Here is a 23,771-nt window from a genome sequence, read left to right on the forward strand (position 1 = left end):
TGGCATTTTGAGCTGTAGATTATACACAATTCTCTACGACAGGAACATTAACCACCCGAGCTACTACTTGCACCTTCCTAGTATGATCAAGAAATGACATTGATGAAATCGTCTAAAAATAGTTAGCCGTTTTCAGTAATTGACCGACTATCCCACCACAGTGCCCAAGGTGTAGGAGCCTTAGAGGGCGCAAACGCTGCCTTGGCCCTGCAGGGACTAGAACCTACAGCCGGCAGGTGGCACACTGATGACTGCAAAAGGCGCATGAACCCGCCGCACTAGTTTGACAACGCGTAAGCCCTGTAAGTGGCTGGCTCATGAGAACAAGTTCAGCATTTTCTCCAGTCAGCTCCTGGGCCATCCCTCCACCTCCCCAAAAATCGGCCTGTCCCTCCCACTTCCTGTGATGAGGGGACTGGTGTGTCGGAGCTGGGGGAGCTCCGCGGGCAGAGCAGGAGAGCTTCTGCGGGAGGAAGGACGGAGCCCAGGCGCCCTCATGGACTGTTACAGGGGGCTTCTCGTGGCCTGGGCTGTCGCTCTGCTGCCAGGTAAGGCGTCACTTTGCAGCCGGCCCCAAGAGCCACCACATTTTTGCATGGGGTGTATATAGTGCCAAAGGCCTGCCCGTTGGTGCTTCAGGGCGCTGCAAGGAGCCATTGAGATGGCGTATCCTATGTTCTGTGGGATTTATAGCGCGCCACAGAGGCACCAGGTTACTGAAAATTCATTGTATGGTAAAGGACATTGGAGGGGACCGTGGGCTATGGTGGGGGCAACTTATTTATTGTGTATGCATCTCTATAGGTTTATCATTACGCACAGTGCACCATGAGAGGGTCCACATTCTTCATATAGCGTTTTAAGGGAGGTGAATCGCCTTTCGGCGCTTGTGCTTTAACTCCCCCAGAAGTGTGAATGGCGACGGATGTGATGTGAGCATTACGCCCTCGTTTGGAGTGTTTTGGGAAAGTGTATAGGGGATATATCCAGCACCCTCGCGCGCCGATGATTGGGCGTTAAAGTGGCCCGGGTCTACCGGGGTCCTAGACCTTCTAATGCACAGAGTAGGGCAGCAAAGTTCTGGTGGTGTCCTCCTATAAGCCTACACGAAATGCAATCTGCAGGGAGTGTGTTATTTGTTAATACCACGGTATTTAGCCCTGGGCCTTAGCCCTCCACGTTCAGTAGTGCATTTAGAAGATCTTATTTGCCAGGAAAACACCTTTGCCTAGAAAGAGAATGGAACGCACCTGAACATTAACCCTTCCCAAAGTCAGCGGAATGACACGGGGACACACATCGCAAAGTTAGCGGGGCGAGAGCTGGAGACCATAGCCTGCGAGCCAAGAAGGCGCGCGCGGAGATGGGTACCCCGGCCATACGGCTCCAACAGGCCTCCTCTCTCTGCCCCGAAGGCGTTAAGTGAGGGCGTATGTGAGACTCAGTGCGTGCGTGCTGGGAGCGCAGTTAATACATATTACATACCATTTGACATGCCGAACCGGGGGACTCGAGCCTACCTGCTCTGTCCTGTCTGCGACCCCTGTCCTCCCTCCCGGGTGTTCGGCTAACTCTGGGCGCGCTGCCCCACCTGCTGCAGACCGCATGATGAGATGCGCCTGGAGGTCGGTCGCAGGCGCTTCTTTATAATAGCTTAACAGATGAGGGGTGAGGAGAGCGGCCCCCAAGGGCCCGCGAGTGACTTCCGCCACAAGTAGCCCCGTCAGGGCATAGCTCCGTCCCTGGGGAGGGGCAGTTGTATAAACGCATCAGACCGCCTAGGTGCCGCATGAGCGCACCCGCGTATATACGCGCCCAGTATATTGGACCCCCGGCACTCTGTGGCCCTCGACCTGCGAAAGCCACATCCCCAAAGCAAAGCACGTATCCATTTAAACTGGAGCACCGTTCCCGTCTCTCCGCCAGGCGCACGGGATTCGGATGTCAGCCCGGCTCTGTACACCCCCTAGTAACACGGCCTGGGCCCTGCCACGATCGGAGTGAGACGTCGACTCAGTTCCGCGTCCGTCTGTCTGGGGCTCGGGCGGCAGACACAGAGCGCAGGGGCCCTCGATCTGCCGCCATCTCAACCCCCCCTCCTCCAACCCCCCACTTACTGAGCCTTTTCGCCGCTCTGTTATGTCACCATTCCAGCGCCTGCTTAAAAAAGACAACGCACCCCCCCCCCCGTTACTTGTCCCCCACCCCCAGCCCCGTGTAGGATTTCAAGAGAAGACAGATGGAAAAGTCAACCACGCCTGGCCGCGGCCCCAGCTCGAAGTCTTGCTGATGAGGCGAAAAGATGGCTTTTGATGAGTGTAAGATTTCTTTCCTGAAATGTTTTAAATGTGAGGTTGAGTTCAAAGTGGGGGAAACTTCAAAGGGGGCGCTGGAGATGTGGAGCGGGCGTGTGGACAAGTAGGACAGACGCCCTTCAACCGGCGCTCAATCACCTGCGGATTATTAAGCTCTATACGACCATCACAGCGCCCACGTGACGCGCGAACCTTCTCGGCGCTATGCAATGATCGCTGTAAGCAACTCTACACGGATTATGGATCCCACACCCTTTCATTGCCCGACTGCCCCCCCCCCGCCCCACCAGCCAGCCTTGCACAGGGTAACGCCCCACCTGTACCTACTGAGATGGGCAGGTGGCGGCGCTCTGGTGCCCACTGTGGCGGGCAGCGCTTCAGCGGAGAGCAGACCGTGCAAAAGGAAAACACTATTTAAAGGTCGGAACAAAGAAGAACATCTGCAGAATTTCCCCTGAAAAAGGCAACATCTGGACTCAGCCTGGAAGGAGAAGCCTAGGAGAAGCACATGGGGGCGGGTGTCGGCAGCGCTGGCCCGGGCCGGCCTAGTGTCTGCTCCAGGGACGCTCTGGCAGGCCGACCCGGGGCACACACCGGGGCCTTGGTGAGAAGTAGTGTCTTCTGGGGACTTTCGAGGCAGGCTGTGGGCCCTTGGGTGGTCCCCAGAGACATGTCACAGGGGGCATTATCACTTTGACGGGATCCCACTGCGAACATCCTCACCATTGCTCTCAATGTTTACCGGGGCCAAGAATGCACGCACGCGTCCCCAAAGTGCCAAGAAGGGATTCATGTTGCAGTAAGCGCTGAACCAGGAAATCCACCACCGACCTTTGGGAAACGGCCCTCGTACCTGCTCCGCGGAGGGGCAACTAGATCCCTCTCCCGTTCCGCGAGGATGGCTCTCGCGCTACCCCGTGATGCGGCAGGGTGCCACACAGCCCTATCACGCACATGTGTGCATGTGCAATGCGTGCACGGGCATGGCTACTGACTACCTCGCATTACAAATGCACTAAGCGCCCGAGGGTCCCTTGCAGCAGAACAGCCCCACTAGAGTCAGGTCCAGACGCTTATTTCTATTTTATTGCAACATGTTTTTTAAATTATTTTCAATGGCAGAATACGCCACATTACTGCACAGTAAAGCAGACTACTCTCAGGAAATACAAGGATTGTTCTATAATTGGTTAAGCCAAACGTCTGGCTTGTCTGTAGGCATGGGATACCCATTTGCCAGGCACTGCCACATTTTGGTATTAACTGACCATAAGATGGAAACAGGTGGAACAATATGCCAGTTCCTGGTCATATGATAGCGGTGCCTGCTAAATGCCTATCTGATAACTATGCACAAGCAAATAGTGTTTGAATTGCCAATTCATGTTTTTTTACAGGACTTCGGTGCAAGGAACAGATGCGAGGACACGCATCCTACTTATAAATAAAGTGTCTGAAGGCACACCTGGTTACGTTATTTTTATTACACTAGTAGCCCATTTACAGCTTGAAGTAAACCATTAACTCTCAGAAGAACTGCTTAGAAATAACACTGGCAGGCCCAAAAGAGCACACCCTTATGAACTTGCTGCTTGATACAGCCAGCCCAAAGAGATCTCGGGAGGATGTGTTTTGGGTGGGCAGGGTCAGGTATTGGGTGGAAATGGGCATAGGTCTTAGCATTGCCATAGGCAGTCAGTAGGGGGATACATTAAACAACCCCCACACACTGTGTGTTCCTCCACACATCCTATCTCCCTCCTGTATGTGCTCCTACACCATAGTTTCGGGTTTAGGTTGCGCCTAAGCGCCACCTAAAAGCCAACGCAAAAAAAAAACAGAATAGGACAAATGAAGGAGAAATCAGTCAAAGGTTACGACTCCTGAATCCTACTACATTCCAGTTTACACTATGCGTACACTATGCGTACACTATGCGTACACACTCTAGAGAGGCGCAGTAAGTGGATAACATGGACACAGACTTGTATCTGAAGCACCTTTATAGTCTGAAGTGCATGTGGGGGGCTCAGATGACAAGCCCAACGAGTGCTTTGTGAACACTTGTATGGTGCCAAAGGTATAAAGCACACAGTAGGGGGGGGCGCATAATCTGTACTGAATGTTTGGGTTTATAGATTAATAATTGGTTATTAAAAACACCCTTTATGCCCAGAGAATCGAAACTGTGCTGCTCCTCGTTGTCTTGCTTCCAAGGCGAGCACGTTGCCCCTGAGCTATTCATCTGAGTACTGAGAGGCAGGGACGTAATTTTTCCAAAATGCCAGGGGTAGCGGAAGTGACATCACACAACCCTTGACTCCCTGATGACATTACAGGAAGTGATGTCATTTGACCCCACCCCGAAGTGATGTCAGGAGAAGCAATGGAACACGACCTTTCACCCGTTGACAAAACAGGAAGTGGCATCACATGGCATTGTACACTACAAAAAATATGGTTACGACATCACTATAATGTGATGTACATTTCATACAAGAATGGATCGCCATATGTATTGTTAAGATCAGTGTGTATAGGCCCATATTACCAAATTACTGTGAATGCAAGCCGACGCCCATGACCAAATGATAATGATGTGTTGTTATATAGCACTTTCGCTTAAGCACTTTATATAGAAAAAATATACACCCAATATCACTCAAACTGTGTTGGTACTCATTTATCGACCTCAGAAGGATGAAAGGCTGAGTTGAGGTGTTTAAGAACAGACTAAATCAGTGACTCACCCCCTGAAGTGTGCCTGAAATAAATCTTTAATGAGTCTAGCAATTATTGTATAGAATTCCAGAAAGACACATTATTTGGTATTCCTATTCTTTCTGATTTAGGGTCAGTGCTGAAAGTGTTAGACTTGTGGCACTCAGGTTCTTATTTTTCTTATTTCTTTAAGGGGCCTGAACAAGAAAGCCAGCCACTCCAGAAGTAAAGAGCCACATGGTGCTGGCCACAGCCCAGGAGCTTGCATTACAAAAAAAACCAAATACTAAAAGACAATATTTTTTTTAGAGGTCGCAAGGGAGACATCAGAGGTCGCATGTGCGACCTCTGGTGACCCCTAAATGACGTCCCTGCTGAGAGGCGTGTGATGGTGGCACCATCTCAGAGATGGCCTCTGTGCATTGAGAAAGGGAGCACCCTTTGGCTCCCCATGGAGGTCCTCTGTTCCATGAAGTAGAGCTCCAACCACAGGGGAGAGGGACTGGGCTGGGGAAATGGCGCCCTCCTGCTGTTAATATGCGGCGAGGAACTGCGCTTTTCTAGGTCCGGAGCAGAGTAGCTCAGGAGTAAGGGCTCTTGCATCAGGGGGAATGCAGTCCCAGGGATAACCACCCCGGATCAGGACATTGGAATTCCGCTGCCGACCACCAAAATATGTTTCGCGGTGCCCCTCCCACCACACTCCCCCCCAGCATCTACTGCAAGCCGAGGAGGATGCTCGCGGGAGGCGCTCCGTTGTCTAGTAGTAGCTATGCAAAATCATTAGTGAACACTAAGGGGGTCATTTTCAAATCAGCAGAGCTTCTAAATGAACATGTAAAAGCAAGGCGTGATGCCCATTTCGGGCGTAGAAGCGGCTCAAAGTATCTTTGCATCTCCACGGTGCTTTCGTCCTCCATCTTGGAAGCGCGCCCCGTTTTACTGCGCCTGCGTGAGATTTTCAGGCAGGCATAAAATACATGTATTCATGGGCTCCGCCTCAGATCAGCACCTGCCAATGAGCAGGCGGATTCCGTAGTAATCCATTACTTATTCCCCTTGCAAAGAGTAATCTGCAGGCAGCATTTATTATTTTTTTTTTTACAAAACGGAGAGTAAATCTAATGAGTGAAGGGGATTTCGCTTGGTTTTACTCTTCAGTTTTACACTGCACTGTGCACATGTGTAACTTTGCATGCGGGGTACCCAAATGTAATGAACATTTATTATAAAATGAGCACCTACGAGAATTGCATTAGTGTATCAGAGAGAGCAAATCTTTTCAATGTGTCTGGCCAGTGGCTGACATCCTTCCCAATATGCCAACCCATTTCTTTTGGATGTGAAGCACACAGAGACCAAAGGGCAAGGGACGTCATTTGGGGGTCACTGGAGCGAGCCAGTGGCAAAGCCCGTGCTCAAGGGCGTGCTACACTGTTTTGAGCACTACGCGGATACACCTATCTCCCTTGTGCTTTTAGAAGAATCAAAGGGCAGCTTTCGACACAGTCAATAGAGCTCTACTCTGGCACAAACTTAAAAGTTGGTCTTGTCCTCCAGCTCTCATTTACTATTTAGAGTTACTTCACACAAACACCTTGGTACAGCTACGCTTAGATAATACAGGTAATTTAACATGCCCAGTTAAACAGTTAAGGGGTGTTAAGCAGGGTTGCGTTACTGCTCCCCTGCTTTACAACCTCTTTGTCTCAGACATACCTGAATACCTTCGGGGCACACAGAATTGTCCCCCAAAAGTGGGTAAGACCCAGTGTACTATCTTGGCCCACGCCGACGATGTTGTGATTTTTGATCACACATTCAGTGGACTTCAGAGATCAGCGGTTAGGCTGTGGCAATACGCAGAGGCGAATGAATTGACCATCAATCAGAATAAAACCGAAGTACTTCTATATACTGCAGGTAAAGTTGCATGCCCCACTATGTATGTTGGCAGGCTTGAAATTAATTACACAAACTCCTATAAATATCTAGGAGTGGAATTTGATAATAGAGGTAACTATACACTCTGTATCCAGGTAAGAAAGATAAAAGCAGCTCAACTTACAGCTTTAATATGTAGGTTTACCCAGGATCAGAGTGGCTATTCAATCTGGGGTGCAAGACAACTTTATGTGCAGTGTTTCATACCTATGGTCACCTATGGGCTAGAATCATTGACTAACATGAATCTATACTGGCTTCAGCTCTTGGAGGGGAAATTCTGGAGACGTATACTTGGTCTCCCCCAATGCATCCCGGTGGCAATATTACGTTTAGAACTGGGGCTTCTTTCCCTTAAATCTGTTGTATTGCGTAAGAGAGATTAAGAACAATCCAACTAACCCCCTATTGAAATGTGTAAAAGTTTTTTTGGGAAGCTGTAAACAGTCTAAATTGGAGCAAGATATGTTGGCGCTGAGTGAGGCAAGCGGCTGGTCCCCGTGTTGGGGCCAAGATAACCAAAAGATGTTTTACTGTCTGCAGAAGTCCATCGCACTTTGGGACTGGCAGGAGAATTATGTGCATTTGGCTACCCTGAAAAGTTATAGTTTTGTGACTTATGTCCTCTATACTTTCAAGAAGAGTCAATTATATCTCAATCTCTGCCCTTCCCCGGCGTTGAGACCTTTCATCTTGCTCCTGCGCATCAATTATCTACCCACATTAGTAAATAGACCTTCGGTTCATGTGTCTCGACAATCTATAAAAAATTGCAGAGTTTGTGGTATTTCATCCAACTCTGAAACAGCAAGGCATATGTTAACACAGTGCCCATAGATGAGTCACCATTATTCCAAGTATTTCAGAACTTATGTACACAAAATGGATCATCTGGGATCTCATGAGTTCTGGAATTATTGTATTAACACTCTAAACTCTAGGCTCCATATCGCACTATTTAACATCTGGTTAATTGCCCAAAAACAAATGAGTAGTTGTGATCAGTAAAAGGTATCATTCTTTGCTCTGATCTTAATGACCTGACCTAAGATCTGATTAATTTGAACACCCCCTTCTGGGAAATTTGCTTATTAAGTGTGTTACTAAGGTTTTCTTCTGTCAATATACATATTAAGTATATGTATTTATACGAGAAAGTCCAATGAATTGATTGACATTTGATGTACTGATGTATTAATTATTAAGTAAGTATTCTAATTTCTTGTGTCTTCCTGTACATTTTTGTTAAATGTGTAAAGTTTTAATTTCTTTAAAACTGTATCACATTACAATAAATAAATAAATAAAGAAGAATCAAACGCCTATCCGGGATCCCAGGCCGTTATCCCTCTCCTTCCCTCTCTCCTTCTCCCTCGCCACACCAATCGAGGCACCACCGTAGATACCGTGGAGAAGGAGTATTTCAGACAGGAGATGAGGAGGGCCAAGAAAGAGAATCTAAGGAGTACATTCATTTTCATTATTGCCATACCCCCAAACCAGGATCTCCACAAACAGCTACGTCGCAGCAGGTCTTCCCTGACTGTTGCAAGACGTGGACATTGAAGTCGGTGAGATCGGCAAGGTCGGATGGTATCTGCACCCTTGAACAGTCAAGACCCCTACTAGCTAACTAACATATTGGATGGGAGTTTTGGCAAATGGAGTAGGCCTGTCCCAGTAGACCGATCTAAACTTGGCTCCAATACTTGAATACTCCTCCGCCTCGCTACCACAGATCGTTGTACATAAAAGGCGAGTTCCTCATGCGTAGCTTCCAGGAAATTGAAATTTCTCAGTAATGAAATGCTGAGGGGGCCAAACAGTTCACAAACGTGCCCTTCACTAAAATCAAACAAACCTCCCATCACATTTAACCTCACAAACGTGCGACCCAGTCTCCTTTGCCAAACGGAGTCACACTCCAACCTTTCTGATCATCGCAGAGGACCAAATAGCAGGCACCAGTCCCCCGGCCTCTAACGTGGTACTCCCTGGACCCCGCATAACACATGGGTGCTTGCTGGTGGAGCTAGGGCCCTTACTCTACGAGCTGTCAACTTGTGCCCCCGCCAACTCTCCTCAGTCATTGGGGTACTCTTTAACCCTTTGAACGTTGTGGACCCCAATGTGGACAGTGTTTCAAATGTAGAGTACCAAAGCAAGCCTGAGCATGCTTCAAGAGTTACCAATCCAAGAGCATAACAAAAAGTACTCACAATCACACACATATGCTTAAAGGTCAGATTTGTCATCTACAAGATTATTTTCAGAAAAAGCGTAAGATGAGCACCCACCATGCACTGCAAAATACTCATATATAAACACAGGGGCGTTGAGGGAGTGAGAGGCCAATGGGAACAGGTTTGAGAAAGGAGGTTTTCATCCCTGTGCACCCCCAGCCCCCAACTGACCCATCAGCGAGGATGGGCTGATGGTCTAAGCCAGGAGTCCAAGAGGTAGAGGTCTCTTTCCAACCCAATGGTGGCAAAAAGAAGATAGTAACATGTCCAAGCGACGACTCCGCTCCGAAAAGGGGACATGGGGTCACTGCCCCACACCCCCATACCTGCCATTTAAATCAGAGAAGGAATCAGTGGGGAAACAATCATTGCAGGTTGTGAGAGTGCTTCTATCACCAAGAACTAACAGCAACTGAGTATTTCCCTGCCCCCATTTCCGGGGCTGTGTCTCTTTCCCCCCGCAGGGGCATTAACCAGCAGACACTGGCCCGATTCTTGCCAGGATAATGGGGAACCGCAAAGCAAGCAATAGAATCGGCAAGTGAACCGTTGCAAAGGGAAACTGGCCAAGCAATATCAATGCCATGAACGAAGGAACATCACAAGTTTTTGCTGCTCATTTCCTAGGCAGCAGAAGTGAGTCAGGCTTCAGAACCTCTATGGGAGTGGGTGTGTCATCTTTTAAACTTCCCGTTGTTTAAACCCCTTCTGTGTGTTCCCCCGGCCGGAATCGACTTATCTTCAAAAGATGTCCCTGCAAGTTTGACGCTCTTCCCAGGTAGGCTGCCACGAGTATGCAGGACCCAGTGGGGTCAGCGTCATCATCTCAATATCTCCTAGAGCCTCCAGATGAAAGGGTTCTCCACCAGGCTCCACATTCAAAGGAATTGGGACGCCCGATCCGTAGGGTTGCGCGTTGCATATGGGGGTATAGTTCTATATGGGGGTATAGTGGACACTGGACCAATTCCTTGCTCTCTTCCTTGCTGCAGCAACAAGGATTGGTCAGGATCTTTCCATGATGCCACCAAGGAACTGACTTATTTTAGCCTCCGCCATGTGCACGGTCAGAACCAACGCTCTCCTGTTACAAGGTCGCATCCGTGACTTTCTGAAGCTTTCTGGCCATTCCTGGCTCTCCTCTGGAGCGCCGAAGACATGGACGTGCAAGCATCTTCTCCTGTTGTTGAGTTCCACCAGCTGGTCCGCAACGCTATGTTCCCTCTTCTCCAGGCCCCGCTGACTGCTCAGGTGGGTGCAGTGCGATAAGAGGTGAGCCACCTGTTTACATATAGTCGGGTGCTTCCTCTTACCAAGGTCATCACTTGTCACGCGAGGGCAGAACCCAAGTCCCATGCAAGTCCCATGCAGTAAAAGGAGATCCATTTTTAAAAGATTACCCTCTCCTGTTGCACATGATGCAAATGCTGTGGACACTCACTTTTCACATGAACATTTAGGCATGTGTGTTTAATTTCGAACTTATTACTTATTTTTAACCATTAAATGCCATAAAAGTGAGAGCCTTTCATTGCACCCTAATGGATGGCACGCATTGTTTGTTTTGATTGTCAGAGGGACTTAGGAATACATTTGGTGGCTAAATTATTGGGGGCAAACTAGTAAAGTCATTAAATGTCAGGCACAGCCTCTTGGAGATCACTCTTTGTTTAACTGGGAGCCAGCGACGAGATTGTCTTTATTTGTTTTTTATTTATTGAATTTTTATAAGGCACACTATACATCAAAACATTGTTTCCAGGCACCACAAGACATAAAAGGTGGGCAGGGTATGAACAACGGAGATAAACAGCAATAACGGTCCTACTAGGCCTTGTGACATTCGGAAGTGCAGAAACAAGAAGTGGAGGGGTATACAATGAAGAAGGCGGAGGGGGAGGAGGAAGAAAGGATCCAGGGGCTAGGCAAGTGCTGGGGGATCCTAGGGAGGCAAGTGCCAGGGAATGCCGGGGGCGGACCACGGTCTAAGTGCACGGACAGGGAGTGTGGACCAGACACAGGAGGAATGCCCAACCCAAAAGGCTAGTCAGAGAAGGGGGCCTGGAAGGGCAGTGTTGCTTTGGGGGGGGGGGTGCTTGTACGGACGGGTCAAGGAGGGCCTGGTGCTCTGTATGACTCATAAGGGGCCAGGCCACCAGTCACAGCAGCAGATGGGGGCATTAGCAAGGGAGGGCGAGAGGGAAGGAGGTAGAGAAGAGCAGGGTCTTGAGAAGCTTCTGGAACTTAAGGAGGTCCGACTCATGTCTGAGAGGGGCAGGGAGGTAATTCCAGAGGGAGACACCTGCTGAAGAGAGAGATCTACCCCCACTCTCTGCTTGGGAAAACATCTATGCAGAGAGGTGGAATTAGAGCACAAAAGGGCTCTAGCAGGGAGGCAAATTAGGGCAAGAGTTAGATATAGTGGGGTCCCAGACCCCAGAATGCCTTGTGGGTGATGCAGAGGGTCTTGAATTTGATCATTGCAGCCACGAGGAGCCAGTGGAGAGATTAAAGGGCCGGAGAGGTGTGGTCCCTGGGCTTGAGGCCAGGGATAAGTCTTACAGTCTGATTATGGAGTAGAAGGGGGTGAAGAAAGGAAAGAGGCAGCTTGAGGAAGAGGCTGCTGCAGACGTCCAGACTAGAGAGAACCAGAGCTCTGGAGACAGTGAGTTTCTGCTTAGAGAGAGGCTCCTTTTTAGTTTTGATGATTTGTGGCACAGTCACCAATTGCCAACTGCCTCATGTAAATCGTAGATTGCTGAGGGAATTGACTGGATGGACTAAGTGGTGCAACCCCAAACAACCCATACAGTGTATAATATTTGTATTAAAAATGCAATCTTGCAGAAGACCCCTACGCTGGTATCTGGTGCAATGTAAACACCTATGACATTACCTTACAAAAGGATACTATCCATCATGGAAGTCCAGGCACAGGGGAAGAGCAGGGTGTGCCCCTTACATTATAAAGAAAGGCAGTGTGCTGCAGTCATCAATGCGCTTTTACACTTACCACCGCAGCTTTCCAATACTTTTCCAATGATGTGAGTACCTGTGCATTGGATAGTGTGATGGACTGACTACATAACCATTTGATGGCAATCACTGTTGATGGACTGGTTACCTAGCCTTTTGATGGTACGTTCTGTTGGTGGACTGGCTACCTAGCCATTTGATGATGATTCCTAGTGATGGACTGGCTACTTGGGTATTTCATTGTGAGCCTTGTTAATGGACTGGCTATCTAGCCATTTGATGGCTACCTCTGTGAATGACTGGCTTCCTAGCCATTTGAGGATGGTTTTTAAAGATGGACTGCTACCCAGGCATTTGATTGGGAGCCCCATGAATGGACTGGCTACCTAGCCATGTGCTGGCCATCTCTGTGAATAGACTGGCTACATAGCCATCTGACAGCTACCTTTGTTAATTGACTTGCTACCTAGCCAGTTGATGATGATTCCTAGTGATGAACTGGCTACCAAGGCATTTGATTTTGAGCCATGCGCATGGACTGGCTACCTAGTCATGTGATGGCTACCTGGCAATTTGATGATGACTGTTAGTGATGGACTGGCCACCTAAGCATTTGATTCTGAGCCCTGTTAATGGACTGGCTGCATAGCCATTTGACGGCTACCTCTGTGAATGGACTGGCTACCTAGCCATTTGACAGCTACATCTGTTAATGGACTGGCTTCCTAGCCATTTGACGGCTACCTCTGTGAGTGGACTGGCTACTCGCCCATTTGACAGCTACCTCTGTGAATGGACTGGCTGCATAGCCATTTGACGGCTACCTCTGTGAATGGCCTGCCTACTCGCCCATTTGACAGCTACCTCTGTGAATGGACTGGATGCCTAGCCATTTGATGATGTTTCCTAGTGATGGACTGGCTACTGATTACTGGTGATCGGTTATAGGTCAAATGCACGAATGCATTTGATCGAATGACAATATGCTTGAGTCAATTAGACCGAAAAAAAGGGTCAATTTTTTTTTTGGGGGGGGTCCCCCCTCAAACCCCTGTTTTTGGCGTTAAAACACCTTTTTTACCTATACTAGAGCAACAAAAAATATATACATTTTGACTAGCCAGAGGGTGATGGATGCTGGTGACCGATACTCAGTTCCTGAGACAGAAAGAGAGAGAGAATAAAACAAGACGTTAGATAAGGGGGTAATTGGGGCAAATTAAAAGAGTGAGAAACAGGGGGATAGAAGACAGGAAAGACGATAAACAGTGGGGTGGGGAAATGGGGAAGAGACCAAGAAGAAAGGAATCAAGGGCGAAGTAAATGAGAAATAGAAAATGAGGGAGGGCACAGGAATGAAGGCTGATGGAAAGGCAAATGGGAGGCTAGACAGAAGAGCAAGGGAGATAGAAAGAAGAGGAGAGGGAAGTGCAGTTGAGAAATGGAAAGCGAGAGCAGGAAATGGAAGGAAGGCTGCTGGAAAGGAAATGGTGAAGATGGAAAGAAGGAAGAGGGGGTGGGAAGAAGAGGAGAGGGAAATGCAGATGAGAAATGGAAAGCGAGAGCAGGAAATGGAAGGAAGGCTCCTGGAAAGGGAAATGGGAAGATGGAAAGAAGGGAGAGGGAAAGGGAAAGCAGAGGAGAGGGAAATGTAGATGAGAAATGGAAAGGGAGAGCAGGAAATGGAAGGAAGGCTGCTGGAAAGGGAAATGGGAAGATGGAAAGAAGGGAGAGGGAAAGGGAAAGAAGAGGAGAGGGAAATGTAGATGAGAAATGGAAAGGGAGAGCAGGAAATGGAAGGAAGGCTGCTGGAAAGGGAAATGGGAAGATGGAAAGAAGGGAGAGGGAAAGGGAAAGAAGAGGAGAGGGAAATGTAGATGAGAAATGGAAAGGAAGAGCAGGAAATGGAAGGAAGGCTGCTGGAAAGGGAAATGGGAAGATGGAAAGAAGGGAGAGGGAAAGGGAAAGAAGAGGAGAGGGAAATGTAGATGAGAAATGGAAAGGGAGAGCAGGAAATGGAAGGAAGGCTGCTGGAAAGGGAAACGGGAAAGATGGAAAGAAGGGAGATGGAAAGGAGAGGGAAAATGCAGATTAACGAACGAAGGTGAGACGGATGGGAGCCTACCTCTGACCCTGGTCGGGTGTGTAATGTACCCTCTGCCACCCATGATGTCTTGGTGAGGTGATTAGCGCTCTACTTAGGAATTCATGTGTAGGGAAGCAAAACACCTCTAGGCCCAGCGATGGACGTGAGCACAAGAGCAAGGCTGGGAGGCCTAGAGCATGTGACGCAACAGCTGGGAAATGGTCACCACGGATACAGTGCTCACGCAACATCCCAAGCTACTGACTTTGCCAATGCTTGTTAGGCAACCAAAAGCTCAGGCAAGACGCCCACACTCTATGTGGTGTGTGGCCTCAGAAATGCCAACCTTGGCAACTACAGTAAAGCGCATTCCCTCAATCTAGCCAGAGTTGATTGGCGGAAGTCAATGGACCGGAAGGAGCCTGCAAAAGCCTCCTTCTAGCACTGAAATAATCTGTTCATTGAAACTAAAATGAGAATCCCAGGTGATTGCCAGGATTGTCCTTTCATCCCTGTAGGACCCTGGAAACTGGCCATTTGGAAGACTTGTGGATCAGATGGCAATGCCCCGCCTGCCACATAGCTGCAGCACCTAGTTTTGTGTTATGCTGTGGGGATTTGCCGCTCGCGTGGCCTCCAGGTGCCAACCTGGATCTGAAAGGGGAAGTTGGGGAGTGGGTGCTTAGGGCGAGAGAGGGGAAAGGCATGGATTTGTGCTTAACTGTTGGTGCCTGTAGAACCAGGAGCATCTGGCGTCTGTGAGCCTGTGTCATCTAGGGGAGTATTCATGTGCACACCGCAGGTGTTTTGGTCCCATGGGGCGGGCTTCACCTGTTTGACTTTTCAGGGTAGTTGGGGAGGTGTGCAAACTGATTCGATACTAACAGAGTTTTGAGGTGTGTAGACTGGAAGAGAGGGGTTTCTCGAGCCGTTTGTGTTAGTGTGTTTAATCAGCATGTGCTGAGTGAACACGATTGAAATCTGAGGTTTTTAGTGGAATTCTTAGGGATAACTAGACGTATAACCCAAAAGGGCACAATAAACAATATAGAACAATGCAGTGCGCTTTCGGTGGGAAGCCTCGACCCGAATGCAATGGAGTAAAATACAGAAAACCATGCAGTTGTAAGGGCACTATGTAGAAGAATGAAGTGTGCTTTCTTAGGGATACCTGCATGTGAAACACAGCGGGACACTATATAGAACAATGCAGTGCGCTTTCGGTGGGAAGCCTCGACCTGAATGCAGCAGAGTCAAATACAGAAAACCATGCAGTTGTAAGGGCACTATGTAGAAGAATGAAGTGTGCTTTCTTGAGGATACCTGCATGTGAAACACAGTAGGGCGCTATATAGAACAATGCAGTGCACTTTCTTGGGGATACCTGCATGTGAAACACTGTAGGGCACAATATAGAACAATGCAGTGTGCTTTCTTAGGGATACCTGCATGTGAAACAGAGTAGGGCGCTATATACAACCATGCAGAGCACTTTCTTGGGGATACCTACATGTGAAACAATGTAGGGCACTATATAGAACAATGCAGTGCACTTTCTTAGGGATACCTGCATGTGAAACACAGCGGGGCACTATATAGAACAGTGCATTGCGCTTTCTTACGGCTACCTGCATGTGAAACACAGTAGGGCGCTATATAGAACCATGCAGAGCACTTTCTTGGGGATACCTGCATGTGAAACACTGTAGGGCACAATATAGAACAATGCAGTGTGCTTTCTTAGGGATACCTGCATGTGAAACAGAGTAGGGCGCTATATACAACCATGCAGAGCACTTTCTTGGGGATACCTACATGTGAAACAATGTAGGCCACTATATAGAACAATGCAGTGCACTTTCTTAGGGATACCTGCATGTGAAACACAGAGGGACACTATATAGAAGAATGCAGTGTGCTTTCTTAGGGATACCTGCATGTGAAACACAGTAGGGCACTATATAGAACAATGCAGCGCGCTTTCTTAGGGATACCTGCATGTGAAACACAGCAGGACACTATATAGAAGAATCAGTGTGCTTTCCTAGGGATACCTGCATGTGAAACACAGCAGGACACTATATAGAAGAATGCAGTGTGCTTTCTTAGGGATACCTGCATGTGAAACACAGCGGGGCACTATATAGAAAAATGCAGTGCGCTTTCATAGGCCTACCTGCATGTGAAACACAGTGGGGCACTATATAGAACAGTGCAGTGCGCTTTTTTACGGCTACCTGCATGTGAAACACAGAAGGGTGCTATATAGAACCATGCAGAGGACTTTCTTGGGGATACCTGCATGTGAAACACTGTAGGGCACAATATAGAACAATGCAGTGTGCTTTCTTAGGGATACCTGCATGTGAAACACAGTAGGGCGCTATACAGAACAATGCAGTGTGCTTTCTTGGGGATACCTGAATGTGAAACACAGTAGGGTACTATATAGAACAATGCAGTGTGCTTTCTTAGGGCTACCTGCATGTGAAACACAGTAGGACACTATATAGCACAATGCAGTGCACTTTCTTGGGGATACCTGCATGTGAAACACTGTAGGGCACTATATAGAACAATGCAGTGTGCTTTCTTAGGGATACCTGCATGTGAAACACAGTAGGGTGCTATACAGAACAATGCAGTGCGCTTTCATGGGGATACCTGAATGTGAAATACCGTAGGGCACTATATAGCACAATGCAGTGCACTTTCTTGGGGATACCTGCATGTGAAACACCTCAGGGCACTATATAAACAATGCAGTGCGCTTTCTTAGGGATACCTACATGTGAAACACAGTGGGGCACTATATAGAAAAATGCAGTGCGCTTTCTTGGGGATACCTGCATGTGAAACACCGTAGGACACTATATAGAACAATACAGTGCACTTTCTTAGGGATACCGGCATGTGAAACACCATAGGGCACTATACGGAAAAATGCAGTGCGCTTCTTTCTTAGGGCTACCTGCATGGGAAACACAGTAGAGCACTATATAGAACAACGATGTGCGCTTTCTTAGGGATACCTGCATGTGAAACACCATAGGGCACTATATAGAACAATGCAGTGTGCTTTCTGTGGGAAGCCTCGACCTGAATACAACAGAGTAAAATACAGAACACCTTGCAGTGTGCTTTCTTAGGGATACCTGCATGTGAAACACAGTAGGGCGCTATATAGAACAATGCAGTGCGCTTTCTTAGGGATACCTGCATGTGAAACACAGTAGGGCACTATATTAAACAATGCAGTGCACTTTCATAGGGATAACTGCATGTGAAACACAGCGGGGCACTATATAGAACAATGCAGTGTGCTTTCTTAGGGATACCTGCATGTGAAACACAGTAGGGAACTTTAAAGAACAATGCAGTGCACTTTCTTAGGGATACCTGCATGTGAAACACAGTAGGGCACTATACAGAACAATGCAGTGCACTTTCTTAGGGATACCTACATGTGAAACATAGTGGGGCACTATGTAGAACAATGCAGTGCGCTTTCTTAGGGATACCTTCATGTGAAACACAGCAGGGCACAATATAGAACAATGCAGTGTGCTTTCTTAGGGATACCTGCATGTGAAACACAGTGGACACTATATAGAACAATGCAGTGTGCTTTCTTAGGGATACCTGCATGTGAAACACAGCAGGGCGCAATATAGAACAATGCAGTGCGCTTTCTTAGGGATACCTGCATGAGAAACACAGTAGGGCACTATATAGAACAATGCAGTGTGCTTTCTTAGGGATACCTGCATGTGAAACACAGTAGGGCACTATATAGAACAATGCACTGTGCATTTTTAGGGATATCTGCATGTGAAACACAGTAGGGCACTATATAGAACAATGCAGTGTGCTTTCTTATGGATAGCTGAATGTGAAACACAGTAGGGCACTATATAGAACAATGCAGTGCGCTTTCTTAGGGCTACCTGCATGTGAAACACAACACACAGACAGAAGAATGCAATGTGCTTTCTTTGGGAAGCCTCGACCTGAATATAACAGAGTAAAATGCAGAAAACCTGCAGTGCGCTTTCTTAGGGATACCTGCATGTGAAACACAGTAGGGCGCTTTAAAGAACAATGCAGTGGGCTTTCTTAGGGATACCTGCATGTGAAAAACAGCGGGGCACTATATAGAACAATGCAGTGCGTTTTCTTACAGCTACCTGCATGTGAAACACAGTAGGGCACTATATAGAACAATTCAGTGCACTTTCTTAGGGAAACCTGCATGCGAAACACAGTAGGGCACTATATGGAACAATGCAGTGCACTTTCTTTGAAAAGCCCCGACCCGAACACAATAGAGTAAAATGCAGAAAACCATGCAGTGTGCTTTCTTAGGGATACCTGCAAGTGAAACACAGTAGGGCGCTTTAAAGAACAATGCAGTGCGCTTTCTTAGGGATACCTGCATGTGAAACACAGCGGGGCACTATATAGAACAATGCAGTGCGTTTTCTTACGGCTACCTGCATGTGAAACACAGTAGGGCACTATATATAACAATGCAGTGCACTTTCTTAGGGATATCTGCATGCGAAACACAGTAGGGAACTATATGGAACAATGTAATGCACTTTCTTTGAGAAGCCTCGACCCGAACACAACAGAGTAAAATGCAGAAAACTATGCAGTGTGCTTTCTAAGGGATACCTTCATGTGAAACACAGTAGGGCACTGTATAGAACAATATAGTGCACTTTCTTAGGGATACCTTCATGTGAAACACAGCAGGGCACTATATAGAACAATGCAGTATGCTTTCTTGGGGATACCTGCACGTGAAACACAGTAGGGAACTATATAGAACAATGCAGTAAGATTTCTTGGGGATACCTGCATCTGAAACACAGCAGGGCACTATATAGAACAATGCAGTGCGCTTTCTTAGGGATGCATGCATGTGAAACACCGTAGGGCACTTTATAGAACAATGCAGTGCACTTTCTTAGGGATACCTGCATGTGAAACATAGCATGGCACTATATATAACAATGCAGTGCACTTTCTTAGGGATACCTGCATGCGAAACACAGTAGGACACTATATGGAACAATGTAATGCACTTTCTTTGAGAAGCCTCGACCCAAACACAACAGAGTAAAATGTAGAAAACCATGCAGTGTGCTTTCTAAGGGATACCTTCATGTGAAACACAGTAGGGCACTATATAGAAAAATTCAGTGTGCTTTCTTAGGGATACCTGCATGTGAAACACAGTAGGGCACTGTATAGAACAATATAGTGCACTTTCTTAGGGATACCTTCATGTGAAACACAGTAGGGCACTATATAGAACAATGCAGTATGCTTTCTTGGGGATACCTGCACGTGAAACACAGTAGGGAACTATATAGAACAATGCAGTAAGATTTCTTGGGGATACCTGCATGTGAAACACAGCAGGGCACTATAAAGAACAATGAAGTGCACTTTCTTAGGGATACATGCATGTGAAACACCGTAGGGCACTTTATAGAACAATGCAGTGTGCTTTCTTAGGGATAACTGCATGTGAAACATAGCATGGCACTATATAGAACAATGCAGTGCACTTTCTTGAGGATTCCTGCATGTGAAACACTGTAGGGCACTATATAGAACAATGCAGTGTGCTTTCTTAGGGATACCTGCATGTGGAACACAGTAGGGCACTATATGGAACAATGCAGTGCGCTTTCTTAGGGCTACCTGCATGTGAAACACAGCAACACTATACAGAACAATGCAATGTGCTTTCTTTGGGAAGCCTCGACCTGAATACAACAGAGTAAAATGCAGAAAACCATGCAGTGCACTTTCTTAGGGATACATGCATGTGAAACTCAATAGGGCTCTATATAGAACAATGCAGTGCGCTTTCTTAAGGATATCTGCATGTGAAACACAGTACGGCACTATATAGAACAATGCAGTGTGCTTTCTTTGGGAAGCCTCGACCTGAATATAACAGAGTAAAATGCAGAAAACCATGCAGTGCGCTTTCTTAGGGATACCTGCATGTGAAACACAGTAGGGCACTATACAGAACAATTCCGTGCACTTTCTTAGGGATACCTGCATGCGACACACAGTAGGGCACTATATATAACAATGCAGTGCACTTTCTTAGGGATACCTGCATGCGAAACACAGTAGGGAACTATATGGAACAATGTAATGCACTTTCTTTGAGAAGCCTCGACCCGAACACAACAGAGTAAAATGCAGAAAACTATGCAGTGTGCTTTCTAAGGGATACCTTCATGTGAAACACAGTAGGGTACTGTATAGAACAATATAGTGCACTTTCTTAGGGATACCTTCATGTGAAACACAGCAGGGCACTATATAGAACAATGCAGTATGCTTTCTTGGGGATACCTGCACGTGAAACACAGTAGGGAACTATATAGAACAATGCAGTAAGATTTCTTGGGGATACCTGCATCTGAAACACAGCAGGGCACTATATAGAACAATGCAGTGCGCTTTCTTAGGGATGCATGCATGTGAAACACCGTAGGGCACTTTATAGAACAATGCAGTGCACTTTCTTAGGGATACCTGCATGTGAAACATAGCATGGCACTATATATAACAATGCAGTGCACTTTCTTAGGGATACCTGCATGCGAAACACAGTAGGACACTATATGGAACAATGTAATGCACTTTCTTTGAGAAGCCTCGACCCAAACACAACAGAGTAAAATGTAGAAAACCATGCAGTGTGCTTTCTAAGGGATACCTTCATGTGAAACACAGTAGGGCACTATATAGACAAATTCAGTGTGCTTTCTTAGGGATACCTGCATGTGAAACACAGTAGGGCACTGTATAGAACAATATAGTGCGCTTTCTTAGGGATACCTTCATGTGAAACACAGTAGGGCACTATATAGAACAATGCAGTATGCTTTCTTGGGGATACCTGCACGTGAAACACAGCAGGGAACTATAGAGAACAATGCAGTAAGATTTCTTGGGGATACCTGCATGTGAAACACAGCAGGGCACTATAAAGAACAATGAAGTGCACTTTCTTAGGGATACATGCATGTGAAACACCGTAGGGCACTTTATAGAACAATGCAGTGTGCTTTCTTAGGGATAACTGCATGTGAAACATAGCATGGCACTATATAGAACAATGCAGTGCACTTTCTTGAGGATTCCTGCATGTGAAACACTGTAGGGCACTATATAGAACAATGCAGTGTGCTTTCTTAGGGATACCTGCATGTGGAACACAGTAGGGCACTATATGGAACAATGCAGTGCGCTTTCTTAGGGCTACCTGCATGTGAAACACAGCAACACTATACAGAACAATGCAATGTGCTTTCTTTGGGAAGCCTCGACCTGAATACAACAGAGTAAAATGCAGAAAACCATGCAGTGCACTTTCTTAGGGATACCTGCATGTGAAACTCAATAGGGCTCTATATAGAACAATGCAGTGCGCTTTCTTAAGGATATCTGCATGTGAAACACAGTACGGCACTATATAGAACAATGCAGTGTGCTTTCTTTGGGAAGCCTCGACCTGAATATAACAGAGTAAAATGCAGAAAACCATGCAGTGCGCTTTCTTAGGGATACCTGCATGTGAAACACAGTAGGGCACTATACAGAACAATTCCGTGCACTTTCTTAGGGATACCTGCATGCGACACACAGTAGGGCACTATATGGAACAATGCAGTGCACTTTCTTTGAGAAGCCCCGACCCGAACACAACAGAGTAAAATGCAGAAAACCAAGCAGTGTGCTTTCTTAGGGATACCTTCATGTGAAACACAGTAGGGCACTTTATAGAACAATGCAGTGTGATTTCTTAGGGATACCTGCATGTGAAACACAGTAGGGCACTTTAAAGAACAATGCAGTGCGCTTTCATAGGGATATCTGCATGTGAAACACTGCGGGGCACTATATAGAACAATGCAGTGCGTTCTCTTACGGCGACCTGCATGTGAAACACAGTAGAGCACTATATATAACAATGCAGTGCACTTTCTTAGGGATACCTGCATGCAAAACACAGTAGGGCACTATATGGAACAATCTAATGCACTTTCTTTGAGAAGCCTCGACCCGAACACAACAGAGTAAAATGTAGAAAACCATGCAGTGTGCTTTCTAAGGGATACCTTCATGTGAAACACAGTAGGGCACTATATAGAACAATGCAGTGTGCTTTCTTAGGGATACCTGCATGTGAAACACAGTAGGGCACTGTATAGAACAATATAGTGCGCTTTCTTAGGGATACCTTCATGTGAAACACAGTAGGGCACTAAATAGAACAATACAGTATGCTTTCTTGAGGATACCTGCACGTGAAACACAGTAGGGAACTATATAGAACAATGCAGTAAGATTTCTTGGGGATACCTGCATGTGAAACACAGCAGGGCACTATAAAGTACAATGCAGTGCACTTTCTTAGGGATACATGCATGTGAAACAATGTAGGGCACTTTATAGAACAATGCAGTGCGCTTTCTTAGGGATAACTGCATGTGAAACATAGCATGGCACTATATAGAACAATGCAGTGCACTTTCTTGGGGATTCCTGCATGTGAAACACTGTAGGGCACTATATAGAACAATGCAGTGTGCTTTCTTAGGGATACCTGCATGTGAAACACAGTAGGGCACTGTATAGAACAATGCCGTGCCCTTTCTTGAGGATACCTGAAAGTGAAACACAGTTGGGCACTATATAGAACAATGCAGGGTGCTTTCTTGGGGATCCCTGCACGTGAAACAAAGTAGGGAACTATATAGAACAATGCAGTGCGCTTTCTTTGGGAAGCCTTGACCTGAACATAACAGAGTAAAATACAGCAAACCATGCAGTGTGCTTTCTGGGGGATACCTACATGTGAAACACAGTAGGGCACAATATAGACCAATGCAGTGTGCTTTCTTGGGATACCTGCATGTGAAACACAGTAGGGCACAATATAGAACAATGCAGTGTGCTTTCTTAGGGATACCTTCATGTGAAACACAGTGGGGCACTTTAAAAAACAATGCAGCGTGCTTTCTTAGGGATACCTGCATGTGAAACACATTAGGGAACTTTAAAGAAAATGCAGTGCGCTTTCTTAGGGATACCTGCATGTGAAACACAGCGGGGCACCATATAGAACAATGCAGTGTGCTTTCTTAGGGATACTTGCATGTGAAACACAGTAGGGCACTATATATAACAATGCAGTGCACTTTCTTAGGGATACCTGCACACGAAACACAGTAGGGCACTATATGGAACAATGTAATGCCCTTTCTTTGAGAAGCCTCGACCCGAACACAACAGAGTAAAATTCAGAAAACCATGCAGTGTGCTTTCTAAAGGATACCATCATGTGAAACACAGTAGGGCACTATATAGAACAATGCAGTGTGCTTTCTTAGGGAAACCTGCATGTGAAACACAGTAGGGCACTATATAGAACAATATAGTGCG

At 46.8% G+C, this 23,771-nt stretch overlaps 1 protein-coding gene across 1 annotated transcript in view; it reads left to right on the forward strand.

Moving 5' to 3' along the window:
- Positions 1–416: 416 nt before the first annotated feature.
- The window catches only part of ITGA11 (integrin subunit alpha 11), a 664,683-nt gene continuing 641,328 nt past the window's right edge, over positions 417–23,771 (forward strand). Inside the window, exon 1 of the mRNA XM_069624240.1 lies at positions 417–548. Coding sequence (XP_069480341.1) covers positions 497–548 — 52 coding nt within the window. The 5' untranslated portion in view covers positions 417–496. The remainder of the gene's footprint in view (positions 549–23,771) is intronic.

The sequence above is a fragment of the Ambystoma mexicanum genome, chromosome 11 (assembly GCF_040938575.1).
Source record: "Ambystoma mexicanum isolate Mex_15411 chromosome 11, UKY_AmexF1_1, whole genome shotgun sequence".
NCBI lineage: Eukaryota > Metazoa > Chordata > Amphibia > Caudata > Ambystomatidae > Ambystoma > Ambystoma mexicanum.